We start from the raw sequence: 20,025 nt of genomic DNA on the forward strand, positions 1-20,025 counted from the left end.
CTGATGTAGATCACATGATGGCCACGCGTTAAGTCTGGACCGCAGGTGAGCATGAGGAGGGCTGGAGGCCGTGTGTTTTCTTCCAGCCTCAGCTACATAAACATGGGATGTGTTCTGGTTTATGTGCGGGGTGGAGGGTGAAGGTAGGAGAAATGTTGTTTCTGTGTGTTTTAGAAAAGCCCTGGGATGGAGAAAGTATCTCTTGAAACATCATCAAGGAGGTTAAAAGACACTGATTCTTTCTCACTTTGGCCACCTGGTGGGTGGCTTGGGGGTTGGAGAGTAAGATCTCCGAGGCGACACATTGCTTCATTTAGCCTCAGTGGAGCTCGGGGCATGCTGACAGGTTGCTGCTGCGAGAATGAGCCTGACACTGGGGGGCAGGAGACACTTTCTCTCCTTCCACTCACCTAGACCTGCTGCCCCCGGGTGTGACCCCAGCCAGGGGCAGAAGCTTCGAAGCAGAGATGACAGAGCTGGGATGGGGACAGGAGAAACAGCCCTGGGAGGAGAAGGCTCATCGGTCCAAGCCCGAGTGAGAGTTGGGGGGCTGTGATGGCAGTGGCCTCTGCTTGCTATGGTGATTGTCGGGGGACGGTGTAAACAGAGCTGGGGCACCACATGCAAAGATGTGAGGAAAGGCTGCATTAGCAGAGGGGTTGGGGGCGGCAGCGGACCCCTCTGTCAGTGCCACTCAAATCCAAGGAAGCCAGCCCAGCTGTCTCGAAAGGACTTCCTCGAGCTGCCTCTTCTCTGGCCCGTTGCCACCACAGCTTCGGTCGGGGAGGGCCTGGGAAAGGGGTCTTGCCCAAAAAGTCTGATTCACTATTTCCACTGGGTCCACGGCACTCTTGGTGGGCAGATCGCACGCCAGCCTTGTAAACTCACTCTTCACTTGTCCGCGTGACGTTTATAGCCCCATGGGGAGCTGGCTTTTTAATGAGCCTAATTTGAGACTCTAAGTAGGAGTTTGTAAAACAAACAGCGAGGGACTCCGGCCAAAGCCCAAAGTTGTAGTTTAAGTGCACGGGGTCACATACGCTGTGCAGACAGGCAGAGACGCTGCCGTACCCAAGGCAGCCAGACAAAGGAGCTCCCCAAGGAAAGGCCTCCCTCCCAGAGAGGCTTGCTGGAGGCTGTCTTTCCCCCTGAAACCTGTGACCTTGCTAGCAAGAGATCTTCCCATGTGGGTTCTGTGTGGAGAGCCCTGGGAGTCCTGGGCTTCCCAGGGGAGAAAAGGATCCCTTTGGCTGGACCTGTGTACAAGTCCAGAGCTAGGTGTCAGGGGGCCAGAGACCCCAAGTGCTTCTCCTTGGAACACAGCCCCACAGCCAGCCCTCCGAGGCCTCTGCTAGGGAGTCTGTCATCCAAAGACTCATGTGTGAGGAAATCCCACAACCTTCTGGGGCTTTAATTCCCTGTTGGTAAGACCTGGTTTTCAAATGAAGAAAGAGGTGGAGGATGTTCACTGATGTCTGTGAGGTGGCCCTGATAAGGTCACCTGGCGGGCCCCCCCGTGGGAGAGGCGGTTCCTCACCTCCTGGGTGGAGCCAGCACGTGGCGGGCTCTTCTCATGAAGGCATTGGAGCACCAGGTTTGAAGAGATTTGGGGGACACAGCTCACTGTGAAGTCCTATTCGAAGGGTCCCTCCTGATTCACCCCAAATTATGGCAGTAAATGCTGTGAGCCTCCAGAATGGCGTGGGCTGCCACCATTGAAGATAATGATTAGAAACATTCTTTGGGGGCCATGGACAATGTCCATGAAATAGTAAGTGAAAAAGGAGGTTATTAAACTATTCGGTAGGGTACATTTTAAAAAAATTAAAAGTATGGTGGCGCAGTTGGTTAAGTGTCTGACTCTTGGTGTCAGCTCAGCTTGTGATCTTGGGGTTGTGGGATTGAGCCCTGAGTCGGGCTCCATGGTCAGTGGGGAGTCTGCTTGCAATTCCCTCTCCCTCTGCCCCTCCCTGCTGCGTGCATGTGGGCTCTCTCTCTCTCTCAAAAATTAATTTTTAAAGGTTTATTTAAAGTATAGATGTACACTCAAAGCATAGGTGCTCGTTCAAAAGCCTGAAGAATATAAAACCGTAATGTCAGTGGTGATTATCTCCAGGTGGTAAAGTTATCACGATTTTTATTTTGTCTTTTTGCTTACCTGCCTTTTTGAACTCGAACAGGGAGTGGCGTTGCACAGATACTCACCTCGTAGTGGCCGAATGGTCTGCCGGGAAGTTCGGCCACGAAGCTTCCGATTGGGTCTAAGCAGGGGCTGGAGTTGCTGTTGCCCCCCTAAGCCCTTAGGGAGCTTGGCGTTGTGGACCAGAACCGCACTGTTCTTGATGGGGTCTGAGAGGCATTTCCAGAGCCAGCCAGAATGGACGGTGGGCTTTGAGCAGAAATCCGCCCTTCATGGAGACGTGGGGGCCCTGGGAGTGGGGAGAGGGCTTTATTGTAGGACTCTCCACGTGATTTCATTTGGACAGGGGTTCTATGGCATAAAAATAGTTTTGGAAATGTGATTTACAGGAATCATCTTTGTATTAGAGAGATCACTCATAGGCATGTCACAGGAAACCCGACTTTTAGAGTCTGAATTGTGTCCCTCCCAAAATTCGTATGTTGAAGTCCTAACCCCCGGTACCTCAGCATGTCACTGTACTTGGAAATAAAGGCTTTGTGGGCAGGTAATGAAGGTAAAATGAGGCCATATGACTGGGTCCTCGTCCAGTGTGATTGGCATGCGTTTAAGAAGAGATTAGGACACAGACATAGAGCACAGGAAGAGCACGGTCGCATATGAGCCGAGAAGGAAGCCTCAGGAGAAAACAGCCCTGCCAGCACCTGGTCTTGCACTTCTGGCCTCCCTGGTTGTGAGAAAAGAACTTTCTGTAAGCCGTCCAGCCTATGCAACTTTGTTACTGCAGCGGGTAAAATATTCAAAGACTGGCTGTTCCTACTGGTAGTTAGCTGCTAGATGAGGCTGTCGCAGACCCAGGCTCTTGGAACTTTCTGCTCTGCCATCCTGAGTGCATTGGTTCTCATCTTGCTCCTGTCCCTTCCTGCAGCCGCACCCCTACCACTGCAGGACCGTGGGCCCTGGACGGTGCTCCACAGGCGGCCGGCCTCCTGACTGCCCAGTGGCTGCTGCTGCAACTTCTTTGGATTGTGTGTCACACTGGAGGTCGGCAGAAAAGCAGAAGTTCTGCCAGCTGGGTGGCCTGTCCCCTTAGGTCGGGAAAAGTAACTTTTTCCAGAACCCCTGAAGTCTTGAGTTCATGTTCCATAAAACCATGTTGCACGGCTATAGGGAGGCCAAGGAAGCATCCCCTGGGGCTCAGAGTAGGTGACTGTTCTGGACAGAATAGTTCTGGCATTCTGCTAGAAAGAAGGAAGGGCATCAGGTAGGCCACTGAGAGTGTTGGCACGGTTTCCAGCATCTGGTGACTGTTTTCATACATCTTAGTAGGGAGAGATCCTGGTGTCCTTCAAGATTCTGGGAGTGGCCAAGGGAGGTTTGGATGTCCTCAGCCCAGGAATGAGCAACTCTGTAGAGACCTTCTTTCTAGAAATGAGCTTCCTTCCCTGTACCTCCTCCATGCTCTTCAGCCCACTCTGGTATTGCGTGAGGCTGCTCAGCCATGGGTCGACCAGGGGCTCTTTGCTTCTCATAAAGTCTGTAAAATCCCTTTGGGGTCTTGGAGTAAATGGGGGCTTTCTGAAACATCCTGTTATTTTTCCTCCTTAGCTCATGATAGCACGTAGCAAAAGCCCTCTCTTCAGACTTGGTCCAAACTTCTGTATGGACTCCAGACCTCCCCCCCCGCAACATGTATCCTACTGCCTTTTAATTATTTGTCTACATGTTTTTCCTCTCCTCTAGAGCAAGATCCTGAGTCTATTCACCTCTGTATTCCTAGTGCCAAGCTCAGGGTAATTAATGGGCACACAAGGGATATATGCATAAGTGAATGAATCATGGGAATAGCACCGTGCTAAAATTTCCGTAGCCTGCTCAGATATTTATTTCAAATTTGAAGCCATCAGTTAACCTTGACACAGAGGGTCCCAGGGCCTAAGAGAATGTGTTCTCTGTTCCAGGATTTAACTGCTTGCAAGCAGCTGTTTCTCCACGTGTGTGGGGTGTGTGTGTGTGCCTGCGTGTGTGTGTGTGTGTGTGTGTGTGCTCTGTATGACTAACGAAGGGGGCATCACGGCCTCTGGGCCCTGGTGTCCCCAACGCACTCAGCATTGGGGTAACTTTGTTCGGACCCAGATTTCAAGGCACGTCTTGTAAAAACTCTCCCATTCTTTGTGAGTTACCTTTTTGCGCCTGATAGATTGAAACATGCCGACTGCTTCAGGTTGACCTAGGAATATCACTAACTTTAAAGGTCGTTAAATACAGTTTTCACTTATTTGGCCTTAAAAATGGTACCTTGCTGAATTCTAGTTGTAAAAAGTACCATCTGCTACCTCTGTCTTTGACGTCGAAGTGCTTAACATAGAAGCTGAAAGAGATGCGGGGCTTTGTCGCGGTGAGAGCCTGGGCAGCCATCAGGCTGGGTCTGGGACCCAGAAGTCCGAGAAGGTGTTGCTGTCAGCTGCTGAGGGTTCTGGTCCAGGGCTCCCTCCTGGCCATTCTCACGACACTGCTTGATTTCTCTGCCGAAATGTGTGGGTGACTCACTCAACAGCCTGAACCTCTTCAGTGGGTCCACATTGCCCTCAGGACAGAGCCGCAGCCCTTTGGACTCTAGCAAGTGGTGCCTTCCCACCCCCGAGGCCCCTCCCCCAAGGCCAGTCACTTTCTGCCCATGGCTCTGCCCTCCCCCCTCTAGGTCCCTCCAGGCATCTCTCTACAGGCATCCCCAGGCCTGGGATCAGAGCCACATCCCACCTGACCCCTGTTTCCATAGGGCCCATAAGCTCAGAATGAGTTTTACATTTTTAAATGGTTGGAAAAAGTTCATTAAGAGAAGACTATGTCATGACACATGAAGATGAGATGACATGCAAATCCGTGTTTATAGTTTCATACATGGAACACGGCCATGCACATTTGTTTGCGCAGAGTATGTGTGCAGTACACAGGCCGTGTTGAGCAGTTGCGACCAAGACCTGCAAAGCCCAAAATATTTACTCTCTGACTGTTTAGTCTGAACACCCTTGGATTAATACTGGCTCCAGGGGTGGGTGGAGAGAGGGCAACATCTCTGTTAGCCAGCCTCCAGGCTGCTGCAAATAAACACAAACTCTAGTACAGACAATGTCCTTGCTCTGCAAACACAACTTCATGACCAGTCTCATCGGGCGTCTCACCAACCTACCCCTGCCCCAGAGCCTAAAATAGGCTTTTCTTCTCCTTGGAAGACCCTCCCAACCCCTTCATCAGACTGGCATGTACTCGTCATCAGCTGAGATATCCCTTCCTCCAGGAAGCCTTCTTTGACCACTAGCCCTGGATGGTCCAGCTTGGACACCCCTCCTCTGGGCTTATTGTGCTGACTGTAGCCCTTTCCACACAATATTGACTTGGTTGGTAGGTATACCATCTGCCCTCCTTCCCTAGACTGCAAACATCAAGGATAGGGACCTTCTCTGTTCACTTTTCTATCCCCAGAGTATAGCTACTTCTGGTGCATGATTAGGTCATCAATAAATAGTTGTTGTATAATTGAGTAAGTGAACGAATGCAGAATAAATAACCCATCTTTCATGAGTAAAGAATGATTTTTTATCTACATAGACCACAGTGGTCTTTGGAAAAATAATGGGATAGATTGGCTTCGGGTCCATCCCTTCCTCCTAATGGTGGTACTTTACTATGGTATCTGATGGTTTTATTCCAAAGCCATCGGCCTGGGAATTAACTACACACTTACATGTGTCGGGCATTTTGCTAAATCTCTTTTAATCCTCAATCCTGTGAACTAGGAGCTATCCAGCCTTTTACACAGATGAGCACATTGAGGCTCAGAGATGTTAAGTAACTAGTCCAAGGTCACACAGCTAATAAGATTCAGAGCTGGATTTTAAACCCTCTTCTCGGGGCGCCTGGGTGGCTCAGTGTGTTAGGCCGCTGCCTTCGGCTCAGGTCATGATCTCAGAGTCCTGGGTCGGGCCCCGCATCGGGCTCTCTGCTCTCTAGGGGAGACTGCTTCCTCCTCTCTCTCTGCCTGCCTCTCTGCCTGCTTGTGATCTCTCTGTCAAATAAATAAATAAAAAATCTTTTAAAAAAAAATAAATAAATAAATAAATAAACCCTCTTCTCTCTGACTCATGCTATTAAATCATCTAGAGAGTCTAACAGTCAAAAGCCTTTGGAATGGGACCCAAAGCCGACTGAAGCAGGTTATATTCGTTAGAAGAACTCTAGCGCAGTAAATTTCTGACTAATGGACTCATGATCTGTTAATAAATGCTTTGGCCATCTGCCCTGGACCTTGTGATAGTTGCCTCTTTTTTAACCCCCCCAAGGGGTGACTTGTGTGTGTGTTTTAGGTGCTTGGCTTATTTATCCCTCTCCTCCCCTCCGGGCTGACTCTTGAAGACTTATCTGCTCCCCTCTCTTTCCTCCTGGCAGTGCTGCTCCCTAGCAGGAGATGTGGCTCAGGAACCGGACCTGGCCCGAGTTTTGCCTCTTCTCCCACCCCTCGTTGCCTACTGGGACCCCCACACCGATGCTGGTAGCGCCAGGCTACTTTTCTCAGCTGGTGATTCTGGTCACATGGTGTGAAGATTTTCCTGGCTGTCCCTGTCCTTGGTTACCCCCACACTGCAGCCTGCACCCATCGTGGTGGGAGCAGGAGGTCTGGGCCACCGTAAGGGCTGCGTCACGATCACACAGGCTCAGTGCGGTGGGTACACAGCTGGGACAGGTTATCAGGGCGCCCCATGAGTCCGAATGGTGACACAGTCCCTGAGCCACGCAGAGTCACCACTGCCTGGACAGGCGAAGAGGCAGATTCTTAGAATAAGGCATGCAGACAAAATCGTAACTTCCTCATTAACAATGTAGAACGGTTTTTGCCTGGATTTCTTCCAAAAGGAATATCCTTCCTTCTTACCTTTTTTTTTTTTTTTTGTAGTAATAATTCTATAAAACAACCAGGTTTTCCTTTTATTTACTTTTTTTTTTTTTAGCTCCATGAGTTCACAGTGGTTATAATAATGGTCTTGTCTTTATTAAAATACATGTGGTCATTATTTAATCAGTAGGAAAAAAGTATGAAGATTAATAGAAAAAAGAATTCATCTTTTTTTTTAAGATTTATTTATTTTTATTTTTTATTTTTTATTTATTTATTTGACATAAGAGAGAGATCACAAGTAGTCAGAGAAGCAGGCAGAGAGAGAGAGAGAAGGAAGCAGGCTCCGCTGAGCAGAGAGCCCGACGCGGGGCTCGATCCTAGGACCCTGAGATCATGACCTGAGCCGAGGGCAGAGGCCTAACCCACTGAGCCACCCAGGTGCCCCAGAAAAAAGAATTCATCCTAAATTCTCCCATGCAGAAATAACTATCTAGGGAAACTAGGTGGCTTTATCAGTTAAGTGTCGGCCTTTGGCTCAGGTCTAATCCCAGGGTCCTCAGATGGAGCCTGCATTGGGCTCCCTGCTCAGCGGGAAGCCTGCTTCTCCCTCTCCCTCTCCCTCTCCCTCTGCCCCACCCCCTGCTTGTGTGCACTACCTCTCTCTCTCAAATAAATAAAGTCTTAAAAAAATCAGCAACTATCTTTTATGATTGATGACTTCCATTCTGTGTTCCTTACAGGTAACTAGATTACAGTATTTTTCTTTTTAATGTTTGCTTGTTTTCTTATATAAATATTTAATTTCCGATAACTAATTTTCTGCCATATTTGAAGTTATGGCTATTCCTTTGCTCAGAAGAAGCACTGGTCACCTTCCTCATTCTCTAAGGCTCTCTCTCTCTCTCTCCCCACTCCCCATTTCCCTTATAACAATCACTTTTTACTATGCTAATAAATCCTATGCATTGTAAAAAAAAAAAAATTAGAAAGCATGGTAATTCAAAACATTTTTAAAGAGAATATAGAGAGAACCACTCTTACCTGGGTGACCGTGTGCCCTGATGGGGGGAAAAAGCTGATATTTTCGGGTGATGACTGTGTGTACCCACAGAAATACTGAATGTGTTGCCTTTATACAAAAGTAGCTCTCTGTGGGCCTTGGCTCACAGGAATTCATGTGCTCACCCAGTGTGGGTCAAAGACAGCATTTGACAAAGGACCACGATCATGTGACGGCTTCTTTTTTAAAGAAGCAGCAGTTCCAAGATTCATGCTTCCTGGTCACTCAAGTTCTTGATGTGTTACATCAATGCTTTGCAGAGAGGCCACCCAGAATCTCTTAAAAAGTACTCTAAACACCATGGAGATGTTTTTCCAGGGGAAAAAGCTCAGTAGGTCACTGTGAGTTTTCTGCCGCGTACTGCCTGATGTTGTGACTATTGCTGGTTTTTCCAGAGTTCACCTTTAGGTTTAATTTCCTGAAATTGATCTGCTTGGTTACTCTGGCTTTAATTTCACTCTCTTGCAAAGAGGAGAAATGGCAATGAAAAGACTGTATTTTATGAGGTTTTTTACTCCCCCAAATTAAGCAGCAATCTGTGATCTCTACTAGTTTGCTCTTTTATGAGGCTCCCAGCACTCATCCTCCAGGTCTAGGACAGAACTGATCGGTAACTTAATGAAACAAGCAGCCAGGATGCCAGGGAGCCAGCATTCCTCAGGGAGATTCCGGGGTTACCCCCCCACCTTACTTTGTCGGGCTGTCATTGTTTTATGGTGGCCCCCTTTGGAGTCCCCTGAGAATTGGGTGAGTCAGCCCTGAGGTCAGAGGTGCTGCTGCCAGCTGGAGGGGAAGGAGGCAGTCCCGAGGCCAGCGCCCCAAGCAGGTCCTCTGCCAGCAGGCCCACGACGGTCACGGGTTCCAGAGGGAGCTGAATGCCAGCCCAGAATTCATGGTGAGCTTTGCCTTTCCTCATTTTCTTTTTAATCATCTTTTTAAAGAGAATTGGGGATACTGGCAATGAGCACGTTGTACTTGAGCAGCCTTTGATCTTGCCCTGGCTTCTCTGGCCCTGGCTCCCGGGCGGCCATAAATGTGCATTACTTCACTGTTCCACAGGGAGCTCCTAGTCCCCTGGGCCTGACCGAACTGGATGACCGTCTTTAGCCATTGGTGTTCCGATAACTTAGTCAGAGTCAGGTGTGAACCAGAGCACCACTGTTGGCTTTTAATTTCCTGACCCTGAAAAAGGGAAAGCACACTGCTAACAGGAGCAGTGTGCACAGAAGCAAGTGTCTGTCCCTGGGCTTGAATGGGGAGAGCCCCACGTGGGAGGGGCTGCCGTGGCGGCGACCCGTGTGGATTCCAGTGTCGGACAGGCTGGCTCTGAATCCCACTGCTGCCATTTTCTAGCTTTGTGACCTTAGCCTAGTGACCCGGCCATCTAATCCTCCATGTCCCTCAGTGGGACTGGTAATAGGATTAACTACCTGCTACTAGTAATAAGACCCCTGCTGGGGCCTTTGTGTGGGTTCAGATGCTGGGGTTCATCCCATTCCTGGCTTAGAGTACTACTCACTCTGGGGTAGCCCATCTCTATTCATTATTTTTTTTTTTTGAGCAGGGAGGGGGAGAGAGAATCAAGCAGGCTCCGTGCCCAGCGCAGAGCCTGCTATGGGGCTCAGTCTCATAAGCCTACAATCGTGACCTGAGCTGAAATCAAGAGTCAGATGCTTAACCGACTGAGCCACCCAGGCGCCCCTCCATTCATTATTAAAACCTGCTTGTTAAAACCTGCTTCCCAAACTCAGACCACACTCCAGTCTCCCCCGGGCTCTCCTCTTCTCCTGCTTGAACTCTTGAGCCCCATGGCATTATGGTCACATCTTCAGATGGCTTCTGGCCAAAGTTAAATGAGCTTTCCATTATTCTTGATGAATCAGTTTTACATGAATGATGGACAATTTGCCAGGTTTTTCCTTCCTCTTTCCTTCCCACCTTCCCCATCCCCCAACCCTGCCTCAACACCCACCCCCAACCTTTTCTTGGACTCAGAATGTCAGGAGAAGTACCACTCAGTGAAGGTTTTCTAGAACTGACTGTCCTTGTGCTCCATTTGGATCTCTCCGAAAACTACTCATGCTTTAACTTTTTAGCACTTTGTTTCAGTATGACTAATATCCAACACTGGGCATTAAACGTGCTCTATATAAAATTCCAGATCAGAGAATGGAAACACTTTTTAAAAAAGTAAAAAGTGTTGGATTATGCAGGCTATTTGGAAACCATTCAGTGGGGCAATATAATTTTTATTTTCAGAAGCTTATGGACTGAACCCCACCCAAGCTTCCAGCTCCTAAGAAAACCAGCAGAATATACCCTGCCAAGTTTCCTCACACGGGTAATAAAAGAGTAATCCTCAGCATCCCGGTTTTCATTTTAAAGAAACAGGAGACGGGCAGTGGCCTTTGCTGCCTTCACAAAGGAGCCTCCCTGAGCCGGTTGCTGGAGGGTCCGATCCAGTGGGGAGCATCACGGGCAGGGGCAGGAGACACAGGACCACCGGGGATCTAGGCCCACTGTAGTCACGTGTCCTGGAAAGGCCATTTACAAGTCTGGGGAGAGGGCTGGTAATCGCTTCTTGAGTTGGGGTGGGGTATGGTTATATTACAGTCTTGATGGTTTTTTGATGACTGGTCAGAAAAGCTGAACCATAAATCTATCCAGTTTTCTCACAAAAAAGACATCTTCTTTACATTTAAAGTTGTGCGTGTGTGTACTGGGGAAGGGGTAGGATGGCGGTGGGGGAAATCAAACCATGGGAAGTGGTAATCACAGGGTCTATTTGTTCCCGCTGTGGACACTTGGCAAGTTAGGTAGTGGAACGAAGGCAGGGAGAAGGTTTTGAGCGCTACGCATCAGTGCTGGAGCACACAGGCCTGCCGGAGCGCAGGGTCCGTGCCAGAGAAGACTTGAGAAGCCAGCACGCTACCCTAGTGTTTCATAGAGAAGAGAATGACATCCCCATGGATTTGGCCTTTGGCCTGAGCCCTGCTTCTGAAAAGCCTTAGCACTGAAAGTCTGGTTTGCCAGCCCCGTGTGCTGTCCATCTGCTTCGGGCTGGCCGCTCACTTGCAGGAGCTGGCACCCCGGGGCACTGAAACCCAGGCTGATTCCTGGTTGGCAACCGCCGGCAAGGAGGCGGCTTCCCAGCCTCTGCGCAGTGGCTTTCCCACCTGACTCAGTGGCGCCCTCTCTGGGCATCCGCGGAGAATCTCTTGGGTAGAAAGCGTGTTGCTTTTCCGAGCCCTGGGCTGGGGCTGGCGCAGAGCCAAGGGACCAAACTCACAAAACACTTGGAGACACAGGGATCAGATACGCGTAGGCTTCTTGACTCCCGCGATTTCCTGGGAGGTGCCGGGGATTTCCCCCATTCACTGGTGGAACAGAGCTGGTCCCTAAATTTCAGAGAAAGAAAATGCTCCATTGTTAGCTGTGGAAGGGTATCTGCCCCTGCTGGGGGGCGGTGGAGAGTCACTGAAGAGTACCGAGTGGAAGTGAGGAGGAGTACTGAGCTGAGTAAGGGGCAGCAGGGATGGGACAAGACTGGTGGGAGGAGACAGGTGAGTGTCTCCTGAGGGAAGGGAGTGGCCTGGGCTGGGGTCATGGCAGGGGTGGGTTTCTGAGACACCCAGGTGGTCAAAGCAGTGAGGCCTGCCCTTGATCCACGGATCAGGTGGGTGGAGGAGGAGAGGGAGGCTCGATAGGGGTGACTCATGGGCTGTCCTTGTGCAACTGGGCGGATGTGGCACTGTGCTCGGGAGGGAACAAGGGAGGAGGCGGCCGCGGCTTTGGGGAATGAGATAATGAGCTCGGAGATTCGGGAGTTGGGCAACCAGACTGAGCAAAATTGAGTGAGGGCAGGTGAGGGTTCTGTGTATAGACTGAGGAATGCAGAGCTTCACATGCAGCCAGAGCACATTCGAGGGGAACAGTGTCTGAAGAGAGATGCTTCTGGTACAGGCGAGGGAGGTAAAGGGTGACTGCTTCCTACTGCTTCCGACTCCGTAGGGCACATCGCAGGAATGGGGGAGTGATGCGTGAGGGTTTTCTCCGTCACTTTCACAGAGTACAACAGGGAATGATCAGGGATGTCCTTATTAACTCAGTCCAACATGCTTGCTTTTAGATCTGGATGGAAACAAACAATTTTTCCCAAGGGTTTTACAAAAATGGAAAAAAACAAGAGAGATGCTCTTTCTTTTCTTTTGGGGTGTATGTGTGCGTGCGTGTGTGTGTGCGTGTGTGTGTGTGGTGTGACATCTCTTTTTCCAGAATGGCCTTGTGCTGGACAGGCCCTGTCATAAAGCTGGGAGTGCGCGTGGGGCAAAGAAGGACTTAAAGTGTTGAGAGGACGTAAAGATTTTCCATCTCCAGTGAGAGCTGCTGAGGAACAACTTCTGTGAATTTCAGATTGACATAAAAAAAAGGCTTTCGTAGGGGCAGATGTGGAACCCAAGTTGTAGAGCTGCATTCTGGAAAGATCAAGGGAATAAGGGCACAGCCTCCGTCTACAGACTTCCTCGGGAGGCCTCCAGGGATCCTTGGCAAGAGGTGCCTGGGGACCCATTAAAAGGAAAGTCCCATTTCTTGTCGTAGTTTCTCTTTCCTCCTGTCAAACCCCAGGCTCACACAGAATGGAACCCCTCTTCTTGCACATCTCCTGGGGCCATTTAAAGGATGAGGTGGCCACAGTCAGGGCATCATTTCCTTTCAGCATTTTGGGAGCCAAGAGATTGAAATTCTAGACCCAGTAGTGTCTGCCCCTCAGTAACCTTGGAAGAGTCTTCTGGTGGCCTCGGTTTCCCCATCTGCAAGATGGGCGCAGAGTGCATCCTGCAGTTTGGAGGATTATTACAGTGGCCAGCACATGAGAAGCCCCCAGTGACAGCCGGCCGTGGCCGTTACTGACAGTGAGTGCCCTGCCTCTCGCGCTGGGAGAACACGTTGCTCAATGCTGAAGGTCTCTTAAAAACAAGAGGCACTATGCAAAAGCTATGATGCCATCCATTATTATTATTAATAATAGGTTCATAATTACTTTTGCCACGATATTAAGGGAAAGCCCCTATGGTGGGCGATGACTAGGAAAATGGGAACTATTATTAATGGACCTGCCGGCTCCTATTACTGGATCCATTGACATAATACTTCTCTCTGGGAATCCTTTGACAAATCAGCTGAATTTCCTATTCCCTTGCCCTAAGCACTGTAAATTTGATCCACATGTCCCCAGTGTTGTTTCTGCAGATTAATAATGAAGAAGGGAGGGGGAGCAGAGCCTGCACAGGACCCATGGATGTGTGGAAACTCTCCCAAATGTTCGTGCTATGGGTTGGAACGTGTGTGTGCGTGTGTGTTGGGGGAACTGAATTCTCTTTTGTTTTACTTGTTTTAATGCTCAGAGCCAGCTCTTCCTAATGTGTTTGGGTACTCAGCCATCAGGGAGAGTTTCTGCCTCGGGGTGCAGGCCTGGGGGGCAGGGGGATCCCCACCATGCTTTCCTCCTTCTCCCACTGGAAACAGTGCTTTGATGCCCTGCCTCTCCATGTCAGCACCAGATGTGATAGGAGGGGCCACCGCCACGCCGGAGGGGTGATGGGATTTGGTGGGAGGGGGGCAGTGAGGCAGCACGGAGGAGGCGGGGTCAGGGGGAGGCCAGGCAAGGACAGCAGGGCGGACTGTCAGCAGAGCGGTCAGAGAATACTGCCAGGGTCTGGGAAAGAGGACGACTGCTGTGTGTGTTTGCCCTGTGGGATGCAGTGGGGGACTCCTTGGGTGAACCGGGCAGTGGTAACGCGCAGTATCAGCCTGCGCACTGGGACGGCCGCAGCGGGGTGCTCCTCAGATGTGTGCTTGCAAGTGGGGGAAGACGTGTACCCATTTGCGAGCCCATCACATCCAGATTCGGCTCCTGGCTCTGTCACTAAGTTGAGCAAGTGACTCAAACTCTCTGAACGTCAGTCCCCCAGTATCTAAATTGGAGACAGCAGTGCCAACCTTGTAGAAAGAGTAAGCTCGTGATGGAGATGAAGGCTCCATTCCTGGCACATAGAAATACTAGCAACAGCTCCTGACAGAGCCCTTCCTTGTTAACGTGGGTGATGCAGGCATGGACATCCACAGCCCAGTTTGTCCTCGCAGCCACACCATGAACCAGGTGCTTGCTTTCTCCTTAGCTAGTGCACAAGGAACCCAAGGCACAGAGAAGGGAAGTCACTGGCCCAAGATCACACGGCTGGTTAAGTGACAGAGCCAGGATCAGGAACCCAAACGTCCCACCTCCAAGGCTCTGTCTTGACCATTCTCTGTCCCTGGTGGTCGCCTTCCTCATTACAGTTCTGTGTGCAGGTTAGGCAATTCTACCCTGGATCTGGCCACATCCCAGGGGCTCCCCAGCTATCTCAAGAAATTTTAAGAGGTTTTCCCAAAAGTGACCGATTAAATTCCTGTGGGTGTTTTTCTTTAAAAAAAAAAAATAATAATAATAATAAGTTCAAGGGGGTGTCAGACAAAGGCGCATTGACTGAAGAAATGGCAGTTGCCGAAGGCTGGGAATCTCTGTGGCCACAGGCTCTTAAGAACCAACATGTAATTTTAAGCTGGTCTGATTTTGCTTTTCTGGTGCTTTCTAAGAAGCCACACATTGAGCTGGAGAAATTTACAGGCTGTCACCCTCTGGGATTGATTCTGACAGCTCTGTCCCTCTAGCACTGAAGTGCTAATGAAAAACATTAATTAGACTTGGCCAGTGCCTGGGACGCATCCCCTTCTTGGAGCAGAGAAGACCGTGTTCCTTTCTCTGTGGTTTGTCCTCATCCCTTTCTTGGTGGAAGTGGAAATGGGAGCAGCATGAGGCACTGAGAGGACTCAGGGTGTGGGGGGATCCCACCGGGGGGTCCCACCCTTGGGGTGGGCACGGTGGACATTCACAGCTCCTGAGATCCATGAAGGCAAAGCCAGGTCTCTTTGTCACCCCAGCGTCCTGAATGTCGCACAAGGCCTGGGCGGAGGGAGACACTCAGTATTCAGTGAACGAGGAAGCGAAGGAGTGAATGCATTCTTTTATGGCCCCGGAGCTAGGGCAGCCCAGTTCCTCATGCAGCTCCCAGAAACCACCTCTCCAAGGGGGCTGCTCCTCCTTCTGGCTTCTGTAGGACTCAGATGTCCTCAAGTGCAGCTTTGACATTTGCCTGACCACCCCCCCGCCACCAACCCCCGCTCTACCAGAAGCTGCAGGGCTGGGCCTGTGGACCCTTGCTTCCTTCCTGAACTTACCTGTCTACCCATTTCCACACAGGTGTCCTCTCCCTCCCCGAGTACTTCAGTCCTTACAACGGTGGGTCCCTGGGCCATGATGAGCGAGCCGATGCCTACGCACAGCTGGAGCTCCGGACGCTGGAGCAGTCCCTCCTGGCCACCTGCGTGGGGAGCATCTCAGAGCTGAGTAAGTGTGGTGCATCCCGGTCTAGCTGGCTCTAAGGGAGAAGTCAGGGAAGAGCTCACCTTCTAGATTCCGGCCTCCTCCTCCTTCATGCTGTCTCTGAAAGCCAGGTCCTTCTAGGCCAGAGGTTGCAAATGGGTGGCCCATAAGCGTGGACATAAGTCTGGCTCTCAGACGCCCCAGTGCGTCTGCGCCCCCTTCCCACAGGGCAGCAGTCAGGGGGAGCTTGCATTGTCATGCAGCTCGGCATGCTATAACCAGCCCGAGTCATTCATTCATTTCCCCTGCCCAGCCGCAGCGCTCTGCAGTTATGCCTGCTACTTGTTCTTAAAGCACCCCCGGAAATCTCAGTGTAGAAAACGGGAGATCAAAGCTGAGCTCCTCTGGCTGAAGTTGGTTGTGCTGGGGTGCCACAGCCACGGCAGGGCCACCTGGGCCTCCCCTGGGACCTCAGGGCCCTGCGGAACACAGCTGGAAACCCCTCAGACTGGGTCATTCCTGTTTGGCAGCTGCTTCTCTTAAAGGAACGTGCTAGGCAGGGAATTGCGTGCATCTCCCGATCTCTTGCTCATTGTCCCAGTTGTTTAAAAAATCAGACTGCACACTCCTCCTCCTTAGTTCTGCCTTGCAGCCCCGTGAGACTGGCCAGTGGCGGGCAGGGACACACACAGGGGTCGAAACTCGTGGTATGGAAACAGGTGCAGTTTCACTCTGCTCTAGCCCTTCCTGTCTGTGATGTTCTGGAGCTTTCTGAATGGCAAATGGCAGCCCGTTTGCTTCTTCAGGACACAGCATCTTCCCTCCATCCTTCTTCCCCTCCTCCTTCCTCCCCCTTCCCAGAACAGGAAAGAAAGTACCTGGTTCAAGGTCACAGAGCAGCTTCATCCTAGGGCTGGATGAGAAGGCAGGACTTCCAACTCTCTCTCCTGGGGGCATCACAGAAGTCAGGGCTGGTGCATGGCTGCCCCGGCACTCTGTAGGAAGTGGGGTCAGGTATGTCTGGCTCAAGTGGCCACCCTTTTACTTGCCTGGGGCTGTGGGCTTCCTAGATGTGGCCAGCAGCCCAGACACCAGCATCTCTAATAGCTGACATCAGGATTGGAGTCTGGTCCTTTGCCTTTCACCATGGCGGCCTCCGTGCCCATGATAATGCACAGCCAGGCAAAGGGAGAGCCATTCAGAAACTTTCCTCAAGGGAGGGGCTGGTCATCGTTCAGCCCCTATTGGTTCTACCTTCTAAAAACATCCCAAGTTTTAGTTTGCCCCTTTGGCCACCTCCTCTTCTATCAACTCAGCCCAATCTATGGCCATGTCAACACAAATTACATTGAGTCACTCATCTGTTCAATGTCCCCTCCATCCTCCCATGGCTTTCCAGCTCACTCAGTAAAATCCCAGATCTTCACCATATCCACCCCAAATCCAGTATATGATTTGGCTTTGTCGCCTACTCCTCCTCTCTTATGGACTGTGTTCCTGCCACCCTGGCGTCCTGGCCAGGATCCTCCCTCCCCAGGGCCTTTGCACTGGCTTTCCCCTCTGCCTGTGACCATTTCCCCCACATACCCAACTATGTTGGTCCTTCATCTCATGTTCTTCAAGCCTCTGACCAAATGATACCTTATTAGGCCTTCCCTGAGCATCCCCTGTGTAGATGAGTCCCCCATTCTCATTCCTTGGTCTCCCTCCTTACAACTTTAGTTCATTCAAAGGACAGTCACCATTTAAAATGTATCATGGATTCACTTGTAAATGGTCTTTCATCTCTCTCCCTTGACTAGAATGTCAGCTTCATGAGACTAGACTTTCTCTGTTTTATTCCTGTTGTACTGTATTCCCATGATTAGAATAGTACCTGATGCCGTGTGTGTGTGTGTGTGTGTGTGTGTGTGTGTGTGTGTAAAGGAATGAGTTCTGTATTGTCCAGTGTTTGCCTCCAAAAACCCACCTAGAGTGGGTCCACATTGTGGCCCAGTGGATCCTTGGGGCAAAGGGAAGAAGCATTCCTCTCTCGCATCTTTTCACAGGCAACCAAAGAGGCTGGTCACAAGCCACGTTGCCCCATCTCCCCACCCTGAAACCAGGGTTTTTGCTAACCCACAGTGAGAGAGGGAGGAGACAAAGGTGGAGGCTGGTAGTGGAGATTTTCTCTCTGAGACTAAAGAACTTAATGAGGCCACTGATACTTGGCACTGAGCTCCTCGTACCGAAAAGTTTACCGTGGGTTTAACATACATTAACTCCCTGCACCCAGCCAGGACCGGCCTGCTGGAAGTTTCTCTCTTGTCTCGGGCCCAACTGCACAGAGAATGTAGGCACTTGTATTTTTCTCTGTCCTTTTCTCCCTGTGAAAAGGTAAATGGGAGGGAATATGAGATAAACAAGACTAAGCATTTCTTTGTAAAGGGAGCCAGACGGCATAGGCCTCATCTTAAAGGCAGAGTCACCTTGCAGACTCTTGCCTGCCGTTTTTATTTGATGGCTCAGAATGAGGGTTGGACAGATGAGAAGCCCATGGTGCCTCTCCCCGAGGCTCTCCTGATGAGCCAGCAGCGCCAGCTTACTGTCCCGTGCCTTGTGAGCATTTCTGGGCTTCAGGCTTAGGATTCATCCTGCTTAGGATCAGCTGATTCTCAAGTATGAGGACATTTCTGGAGCGGTTCTGGGTGCCCACGTGCACGAAAGCAAGAGTGCAGGCCAGTCCGGACCACAGCATCTCCAGGCAGCTGGGGTGACGGGCCCGGATTCTGTGCTCTGACCCTGTTGCAGACTGAAACTTTGTAAAAATAGAACAGAAAACATATGTCAGGAAACATGAAACCAAAGACATAACACGCAAGCCAGTTTTTTAAAAATGATGAGACAAAAGATCACTCTGTCAAATCGCCATGAGACTCTTCTAAAGGTCGCTCTCAGTTTCTAAAATTAGCTTGCTGTGACCCCGCGACAAACAATAACAGTTTGCAGCCCTGTCCCAGGGCCCAGACCACACTCTCATGGAGCCATGACCCAGAGCATGTGTTTGGGATTCAGGGTCCCCGGGCTGAGTCCTGACTCGTTCACTTACTAGTACAGCCGGGACAAGTCCTTTAACTTCTCTGAGCCTGTTTCCTTGTTTGTAAAATGGAAATACCTCCCCCACGGGGAGGCTGTGGCGATTAGATGAGATCTAGTCTATTTTTCCCATCTCTCGAGCCTAGAAGATATGAGGTGGCAGGGAGGAAGGTCTCCCCTGGGGAGAACACCTAGGGCGAGTGGTTGGCTTTGGCCGTAAGGGGGGCTGCCGAGCAGTGTGAGTTTTCGGCGCCTCCTCATAGTTGTCTGTGGGCATCTGCTTCTTGGTCTGAGAGACCGACAGCACGCAGCTGGGCCCGGAGCCCAGAGCCGAGAGGCTGGGAATTGCCTCTCCAGAGGCCATTCTGCCTCCTTTGTGGTCCCCACCTCCCACACTCCCCGCTTCCCTGGCCCAAATCTTTGGAAGTCCTCTCTCTATTCCCGGCTCCCTTTCAGGGAATGCTTAAGGGTCCCTTCCATTTATTCCTTGATTCTGGCTGGAAATGTGCTGCCAAAAGGGTTCTACACCAAGAACAATAAAATGATCATAAACATAATTAACGATAATGGCTTCTACCTTGTCAAGCCTTTGAAGTGTTGCCACAAGGTCTCTCTTTGATGATGCTATCGGGGACTCTCTCACTTCTCCTCCTTGTGGTCCTGCGATGCTGCCAAAAGTTATGCCATTCTGACCTGGAGAAATGGAAGCCAGGTTTCAGCTGATAGCAGCCAACTTAGCCGCACAACTAGCTGCTGGGAGGCAGGTTGGCCTGGCGATTGTCGATGGCAGTTTCTGCCACCCGGGAGCCTGAGGGTGGGGTGGGACCTGACGTCTCTGGGCTCAGACTCCTCCCATCCTGCCTGTGGTGGGAAATGTGGAGTAAGGCTTGACTGCGTGGAAAAGAACCCTGGAAGGGAGAGCACTGCGGCAGGCGGCCTGGAGGATAGAGGAGTAATAATCCTAGGACAGCAATGATAATGGTGTTGTAATTCATCTGTACCAAGTACTGTGTGCCAAGCATGATGGTAAGTGCCTCACACTTATTATTTATTTGAATCCTCACAATTCTGAGGTTAGATAGGTAGATCTCATTGTACAGATGAGGAAAGGGAGGCACTGATGAGAAACTTCTGTAAGGCCCATCTCTGGAAATAGCAGAGCCCTGACTGGAAGCCAGGCGTGTCTGACTCTGGAATCTGGGCTCTCGTCCGTTAACCTGGCGAGTTCATAACCTCACTGGACATGAGATTCACCGCAGGAACGTCTACAAAAGAGGATGTCCGGGTCCTGCCCAGACCAATTAAATCAGTCTTGGGGATGGGAGCCAGGTGTCCGTAAGTCACGAGGTACCCCCGAGCTGGGCTAAAATCGCAGGGACGAGTAGAGTCAGGTGTGGAGAGAGGAAGGGGAGGGAGGCGTGGAGGTCTCTTTC

General features: G+C 50.7%; 1 protein-coding gene across 1 annotated transcript in view; it reads left to right on the plus strand.

Annotated features, from left to right (window-relative positions):
- LOC111150043 (ankyrin repeat and BTB domain containing 2) overlaps positions 1-20,025 on the plus strand; it is a 179,549-nt gene that overhangs the window by 117,722 nt on the left and 41,802 nt on the right. The window contains exon 2 of the mRNA XM_022507363.1: positions 15,395-15,541. Within this exon, the coding sequence (XP_022363071.1) occupies positions 15,395-15,541 (147 nt within the window). The remainder of the gene's footprint in view (positions 1-15,394; positions 15,542-20,025) is intronic.

The sequence above is a fragment of the Enhydra lutris genome, unplaced genomic scaffold (genome assembly GCF_002288905.1).
Source record: "Enhydra lutris kenyoni isolate GAN:26980312 unplaced genomic scaffold, ASM228890v2 scaffoldscaffold22, whole genome shotgun sequence".
Lineage (NCBI taxonomy): Eukaryota > Metazoa > Chordata > Mammalia > Carnivora > Mustelidae > Enhydra > Enhydra lutris.